The following is a 7,916-nucleotide window of genomic DNA, read 5'->3' as shown; positions in this document are numbered from 1 at the left end:
TGTGGCGACCGCCATGATGGAGTGAGGCCGCCATGATGGGTGTGGCGGCCGCCATGATGGGAGTGGCGGCTTCTCCGCCCGTCCAGGCCGTGTCTCCCGCACTAACCGGACACGTCCTCCCCCCACGGGTCCGTCCCGGCCACTTCGGACCCGCCACAACCCCGGGAACGGCGCCTGAAGCGCCGCCAGGGAGGCCCTGCCCATACTCAAGATGGCGCCGCCCTCTGAGGCCTCACCGGAACCTTCAACATGGCGGCGTTAGTGACGTCATCCTTCTTCCGGCGTGGACCGGAAGTGGCGCGGCCATGGCGGCCGGGAGCTCCCGGGGCTGGTGAGGCCGGGGGGGCCTTGGCGACATTGGGAGGGCCTTGGAGACACCGGGAGGGACCTTGGGGACACCGGGAGGGGCCTTGGGGACACCGGGAGGGCCTTGAGGACACCGGGAGGGCTTTGGGGACACCGGAGGGGGCGGTCGGGGCGGAGGGTCGGGATCGCGCCCGCGCCAGGCCGGGGTTTGGGGCTGGGGACGCCGTGAGGGCCCCGCGCCCTCCTCGTGTCCCCTCAGTGTCCCCTCAGTGTCACCTCAGTGTCCCCAGCCCCCCTCCTGTCACCCCCTGTGTCCCCCAGGGTGTGGTGGCACTCGGAGAGGTGACACTGAGGGTCCTTTGTCCCCTGCCTGTCCCTAACCCCCTCTAGGTCTGGTGTCACCCCTGGGGTGACACCGAGGTGACCCTGAGGTGTCCCCCAGAGCCCCACGAGTCCCTCCCTGTCCCCTCCATGTCCCTCTGCCCCTTTGTCCCCTTTGTCCCCAACCCCTCCCAGCTGTCCCCAGGCCGTGTCATGGTCCTGGGGTGACACCGAGGTGACACCGAGGTGACCCTGCTGTGTCCCCAGATGCCACCATGGCCACCAGCCGCTCGGAGGACGAGGAGTCCCTGGCGGGGCCCAAGCGGGGCCCGGCCACCCCCGTGGGGACTGTCCCCAAACGGCGCAGCTCCTCCAGGTAAGGGACATTGGGGACATTGGGGACAGCCAGGGGACACCAGGGACAGCCAGGGACAGCCAGGGGACCCTGGGGACAGTGAGGACAGGAGGGGACAGCCAGGGGACACTGGGGACAGCAAGGGGATAGGAGGGGACACCAGGGACAGCCAGGGGACACTGGGGACAGGAGGGGACACCCTGACAACCAGGGGACAGCAGGGGACACCAGAGACAGACAGGGGACACTGGGGACAGGAGGGGACACCAGAGACAGACAGGGGACACTGGGGACACCAGGGGACAAGAGGGGACACCAGAGACAGCCAGGGGACACTGGGGGCACCCTGGGGACAGGAGGGGACACCCTGACAGCCAGGGGACAGCAGGGGACACCCTGACAGTCAGGGGACACTGGGGACACCCTGGGGACAGCCAGGGGACACTGGGTGCACTGGGGACAGGAGGGACACCAGGGGACAGTGAGGGGACACAGGGCAGGGACTGTCCCCAAATGGTGCAGCTCCTCCAGGTAGGGGACACTGGGGACACCCTGGGGACACTGGGGACAGGGAGGGGACATGAGGGACAAAGAGGACACTGGACAGAGAGGGGACACTGGGACAGGGAGGGGACACGGGGAGGGGACACAGAGGCACAGAGGGGACACAGAGGAGGTGATGGGGACAGGGAGGGGACACCAGGACAGGGGAGGGGACACAGGGAGGGGACATAAAGGGACAGAGGGGACACAGGGGTGGCGATGGGGACAGGGAGGGGACACCAGGACAGGGGAGGGGACAGGGAGGTGATGGGGACAGGGGAGGGGACATGGGGGGGGGTTGGGGTGAGCCCAGCCCAGGATGGGGCTGGGGACACTTGGGGACACTCGAGGGGGGACCCCGTGGTCCCTCCCAGTGCCTCCCAGTCCATCCCAGTCCATCCCAGTGAACTCCAGTCAATCCCAGTCCCTCCCAGTCCATCCCAGTTAACTCCAGTCTATCCCAGTCCATCCCAGCTCCCTCCCAGCTCCCTCCCAGTCCCTCCCAGTCCATCCCAGTCCATCCCAGCTCTCTCCCAGTGGTTCCCAGTCCCTCCCAGTTAATCCCAGTGAACTCCAGTGCCCTCCCAGTCCATCCCAGCTCCCTCCCAGTCCATCCCAGTCCCTCCCAGTCCATCCCAGTGAACTCCAGTCAATCCCAGTCCATCCCAGTGCCCTCCCAGTCCATCCCAGTCCATCCCAGTTCACTCCAGTCCATCCCAGCTCCCTCCCAGTGGCTCCCAGTCAATCCCAGTTGGTTCCAGGTTCATCAAGAGGCGGAAGTTTGACGATGAGCTGGTGGAGAGCAGCCTGGCCAAGCCCCCAGTGCCCTCCCAGTCCGTCCCAGTCCATCCCAGCTCCCACCCAGTCCATCCCAGTCCATCCCAGTTAACTCCAGTCCATCCCAGTCCATCCCAGCTCCCTCCCAGTGGCTCCCAGTCAATCCCAGTTGGTTCCAGGTTCATCAAGAGGCGGAAGTTTGACGATGAGCTGGTGGAGAGCAGCCTGGCCAAGCCCCCAGTGCCCTCCCAGTCCATCCCAGTCCCTCCCAGTCCATCCCAGTCCATCCCAGTTCACTCCAGTCCATCCCAGCTCCCTCCCAGTCCCTCCCAGTCAATCCCAGTTGGTTCCAGGTTCATCAAGAGGCGGAAGTTTGACGATGAGCTGGTGGAGAGCAGCCTGGCCAAGCCCCCCAGTGCCCTCCCAGTCCATCCCAGTGCCCTCCCAGTCCCTCCCAGTCCATCCCAGTTCACTCCAGTCCATCCCAGCTCCCTCCCAGTCCCTCCCAGTCAATCCCAGTTGGTTCCAGGTTCATCAAGAGGCGGAAGTTTGACGATGAGCTGGTGGAGAGCAGCCTGGCCAAGCCCCCCAGTGCCCTCCCAGTCCATCCCAGTGCCCTCCCAGTCCCTCCCAGTCCATCCCAGTTCACTCCAGTCCATCCCAGCTCCCTCCCAGTCCCTCCCAGTCAATCCCAGTTGGTTCCAGGTTCATCAAGAGGCGGAAGTTTGACGATGAGCTGGTGGAGAGCAGCCTGGCCAAGCCCCCCAGTGCCCTCCCAGTCCATCCCAGTCCATCCCAGTCCATCCCAGTCCATCCCAGTCCATCCCAGTTCACTCCAGTCCATCCCAGCTCCCTCCCAGTGGCTCCCAGTCAAACCCAGTTGGTTCCAGGTTCATCAAGAGGCGGAAGTTTGACGATGAGCTGGTGGAGAGCAGCCTGGCCAAGTCCTCGCGGGCCAAGGGGGGTCCCGAGCCCCCCCCCAGGCCCGGGGGGGGGGCGGGGCCGGCGGGGGGGGGAGGGGCGGCCCCCGAGCCCTCCCCCGGGGAGAGGAAAAAGGTGGGGGAGGGGAAAAGTGGGGGGAGTTTGGGGGGGGAAATGGGGATTTGGGGGGAAAAATGGGGATTTGGGGGAAAATGGGGATTTGGGGGGAAAATGGGGATTTGGGGAAAATGGGATTTGGGGGGAAAATGGGGATTTGGGGGGAAAATGGGGATTGGGGAAAAATGGGGATTTGGGGGGAAATGGGGATTTGGGGGGAAAATGGGAATTTGGGGAAAAATGGGATTTGGGGGGAAAATGGGGATTTGGGGGGAAAAATGGGGATTTGGGGAAAAATGGGGATTTGGGGGGAAATGGGAATTTGGGGTGGAAAAATGGGGATTTGGGGGAAAAAGTGGGAATTTGGGGGGAAAATATGGGAATTTGGGGTTTGGGAGAAAGGGGGATTTGGGACCGTCCCCCTCCCCACCCAAGTCAGTCAGGGACATCCTGGGGACACTCAGGTGCCACCTGGGACCCCTTCAGGTGCCACCCAGGTGCCACCCACCCCCCTGTCCCCCCCAGGTGTCCCTGGCTGTGCCCCCCCCGGCCTGGCCCCACCCCCTCCCCACCCATCTGGGACCCCCTGGGGACCCCCCAGGTGTCACTCAGGTGCCACCTGGGACCCCTCAGGTGCCACCCAGGTGCCACCCACCCCTCTGTGTCCCCCCCAGGTGTCCCCGGCTGTGCCCCCCAGGCCTGGCCCCACCCCCTCCCCACTCATCTGGGACCCCCTGGGGACACTCAGGTGTCACTCAGGTGCCACCTGGGACCCCTCAGGTGTCACCCAGGTGCCACCCACCCCCCTGTGCCCCCCCCCAGGTGTCCCCGGCTGTGTCCCCCAGGCCTGGCCCCACCCCCTCCCCACTCAGTCAGGGACACCTGGCACCCACTGGGGACCCCCCAGGTGTCACCCAGGTGCCACCCAGGTGTCACTCAGGTGTCACCCCCCCCCCCCCAGGTGTCCCGGGCCGTGCCCCCCCCGGCCCCCCCCGGGCCCGGCCCCCCCCCCGGCGCTGCCCAAGAGGCTCAAGAAGAGCAAACCCAGCCCCGCCCCCCGCGACCTGGGCAGGTGGAAACCTGCCGATGATCTGCTGCTCATCAACGCCGTGCTGCAGGTGAGACACACCTGGGGGGCTTTGGGAGACCCCTGCCCACCTGGGGGAACCCCCCCTTAATTGGGGAACCCCCCCTTAATTGGGGGATTTTGGGGGGGAGCCCCTGATACGACCACCTGGGGCCTGAGGGCTTCTTGTGGTGCAGGTCAGGGCACACCTGGGGAGGTTTGGGGGGTTTTGGGGGTCTCTCCTCACCTGGAGGGACTTGAGGGACCCCCACCCACCTGAGGAACCCCCCCTCACCTGGGGGACCCCCTCGCCTGGAGAATTTGGGGGGATTTGAGGGGGAACCTCAAAATGGTCACTTGGCACCCGATGGCTTCTTGTGCTGCAGGTGATTCACACCTGGGGGGCTTTGGGGGGGTTTTGGGGGTCTCTCCTCACCTGGAGGAACTTGGGGGACCCCCACCCATCTGGGGAACCCCCCTTAATTGGGGAACCCCCCTTAATTGGGGGGATTTTGGGGGGATTTGGGAACGATCACCTGGGGCCTGATGGTGTCTTGTGCTGCAGGTGATTCACACCTGGGGGGCTTGGGGGGGTTTTGGGGGTCTCTTCTCACCTGGAGGAACTTGGGGGACCCCCACCCACCTGGGGGACCCCCACCCACCTGGGGAACCCCCCTTAATGGGGGAACCCCCCCTTAATTGGGGGATTTTGGGGGGGAACCCCTGGAACGATCACCTGGGGCCTGATGGCGTCTTGTGCTGCAGGTGATTCACACCTGGGGAGCTTGGGGGGTTTTGGGGGTCTCTCCACACCTGGAGGGACTTGGGGGACCCCCACCCACCTGGGAGAACCCCCCCTCACCTGGGGGACCCCCTCACCTGGAGAATTTGGGGGGGATTTGAGGGGGAACCCCAAAATGGTCACTTGGCACCCGATGGTTTCTTGTGCTGCAGGTGAGGGCACACCTGGGGGGCTTTGGGGGGGTTTTGGGGGTCTCTCCTCACCTGGAGGGACTTGGGGGACCCCCACCCACCTGGGGGACCCCCCTTAATTGGGGAACCCCCCCTTAATTGGGGGATTTGAGGGGGAACCCCTGGAACGATCACCTGGGGCCTGATGGCGTCTTGTGGTGCAGGTGATTCACACCTGGGGGGCTTGGGGGGTTTTGGGGGTCTCTCCTCACCTGGAGGGACTTGGGGGACCCCCACCCACCTGAGGAACCCCCCTTAATTGGGGAACCCCCCCTTAATGGGGGAACCCCCCCTTAATTGGGGGATTTTGGGGGGATTTGGGGAGACCCCCCTGGAACGATCACCTGGGGCCTGATGGCGTCTTGTGCTGCAGGTGATTCACACCTGGGGGGCTTGGGGGGGTTTTGGGGGTCTCTCCTCACCTGGAGGGACTTGAGGGACCCCCACCCACCTGAGGGACCCCCCCCTTAATTGGGGAACCCCCCTTAATTGGGGGATTTTGGGGGGATTTGGGGGGATTTGGGGAGACCCCCCTGGAACGATCACCTGGGGCCTGATGGTGTCTTGTGCTGCAGGTGATTCACACCTGGGGGGCTTGGGGGGGTTTTGGGGGTCTCTCCTCACCTGGAGGAACTTGGGGGACCCCCACCCACCTGGGGAAACCCCTTAATTGGGGAACCCCCCTTAATTGGGGGATTTTGGGGGGATTTGGGGGGATTTGGGAACGATCACCTGGGGCCTGATGGTGTCTTGTGCTGCAGGTGATTCACACCTGGGGAGCTTGGGGGGGTTCTGGTGCCCCCCCCTCACCTGCAGGATTTGGGGGTGACCCCAGGACCCCTCCCCTCACCCCCTCACCTGGGTTTTTTTGGGGTTCCCCCCCCAGACCAACGACCTGACCTCGGTGCACCTGGGGGTGAAGTTCAGCTGCCGCTTCACGCTGCGCGAGATCCAGGAGCGCTGGTACTCGCTGCTCTACGACCCCGTCATCTGCAAGTGAGGGCTCCTGGGGGGTCCTGGGGGGGCTTTGGGGGGTCCCACAGGTGTGGGGGGGTCGTGGGATTCAGGGGACACAGGTGACACCTGTGTGACACCTGTGTGACACCTGTGTGACACCCGTGTGACAGCTGTGTGACAGCCAGGAGCGCTGGTACTCGCTGCTCTACGACCCCGTCATCTGCAAGTGAGGGCGCCTGGGGGGTCTTTGGGGGGGCTTTGGGAGGTCCTGAGGGACTTCAGGGGGTCCCACAGGTGTGGCAGAGTCAGGGGACACAGGTGACAGCAGGGGGACACAGGTGACACCTGTGTGACACCCCTGTGACACCCGTGTGACAGGAGCGCTGGCACTCGCTGCTGTACAACCCCATCGCCTGCAAGTGAGGGCACCTGGGGGGTCTTTGGGGGGGTCCTGAGGGACTTCAGGGTGTCCCACAGGTGTGGCAGGGTCAGGGGACACAGGTGACAGCAGGGGGACACCCGTGTGACATTTGTGTGACGCCTGTGTGACAGCCAGGAGCGCTGGCACTCGCTGCTCTGTGACCCCGTCATCTGCAAGTGAGGGCACCTGGGGGGGCTTTGGGGGGTCCTGGGGGGCTTTGGGGGGTCCTTGGGGGGTCCTGAGGGACTTCAGGGGGTCCCACAGGTGTGGCAGGTTCAGGGGACACAAGTGACAGCAGGGGGACACCCGTGTGACATTTGTGTGACACCCCTGTGACAGCCAGGAGCGCTGGCACTTGCTGCTCTGTGACCCCGTCATCTGCAAGTGAGGGCACCTGGGGGGTCCTGGGGGGGCTTTGGGGGGTCCTTGGGGGGTCCTGAGGGACTTCAGGGGGTCCCACAGGTGTGGCAGGGTCAGGGGACACAAGTGACAGCAGGGGGACACAGGTGACATTTGTGTGACACCCCTGTGACAGCCATGGGACAGCCAAGGGACACCCAGGAGTGCTGGGGGCTTCTGCTTTAGGACCCCAGGGGGGTCTCAGGTGTCCCCAGGGGGTCTGAGGTGTCCCCAAGGTGTCCCCAGGAGGGTTTTGGGTGTCCCCAAGGGGGTCTCAGGTGTCCCCAGGGGGTCTGAGGTGTCCCCAAGGTGTCCCCAGGAGGGTTTTGGGTGTCCCCAAGGTGTCCCCAGGGGGGGCTCAGGTGTCCCCAGGGGGTCTGAGGTGTCCCCAAGGTGTCCCCAGGAGGGTTTTGGGTGTCCCCAAGGTGTCCCCAGGGGGGGCTCAGGTGTCCCCAGGGGGTCTGAGGTGTCCCCAAGGTGTCCCCAGGAGGGTTTTGGGTGTCCCCAAGGGCTCTGAGGTGTCCCCTGACCCTGCCACACCTGTGGGACCCCCTGAAGTCCCTCAGGACCCCCCAAGGACCCCCCAAAGCCCCCTCGGACCCCCCAAAGCGGGGGTGTCCCCAAGATGTCCCCAAGGGGGGTCTCAGGGGTGTGGCCTGGGGGTCTCAGGGATTTGGGGACAATCCCAGAGGTGTCCCCAGTGTCCCCAGTGTCCCCAATGTCCCCCATGTCCCCAGGCTGTTGTGCCAGGCCATGGGGCT

The 7,916-nt window shown here is 65.1% G+C and overlaps 1 protein-coding gene across 1 annotated transcript; it reads left to right on the top strand.

Moving 5' to 3' along the window:
• Positions 1 to 186: 186 nt before the first annotated feature.
• On the top strand, positions 187 to 4,430 carry LOC132340725 (microspherule protein 1-like). The gene is made up of 4 exons (XM_059871784.1): positions 187 to 331; positions 895 to 1,003; positions 3,193 to 3,358; positions 4,302 to 4,430. The coding sequence occupies exons 1-4, from the start codon at positions 250 to 252 to the stop codon at positions 4,428 to 4,430; spliced, it is 486 nt and encodes a 161-aa protein (XP_059727767.1). The 5' UTR covers positions 187 to 249.
• The last annotated feature ends 3,486 nt before the right edge of the window (positions 4,431 to 7,916 follow it).

This window comes from Haemorhous mexicanus, chromosome 33 (assembly GCF_027477595.1).
Source record: "Haemorhous mexicanus isolate bHaeMex1 chromosome 33, bHaeMex1.pri, whole genome shotgun sequence".
NCBI lineage: Eukaryota > Metazoa > Chordata > Aves > Passeriformes > Fringillidae > Haemorhous > Haemorhous mexicanus.
This window is presented reverse-complemented; position numbering and strand designations above follow the sequence as displayed.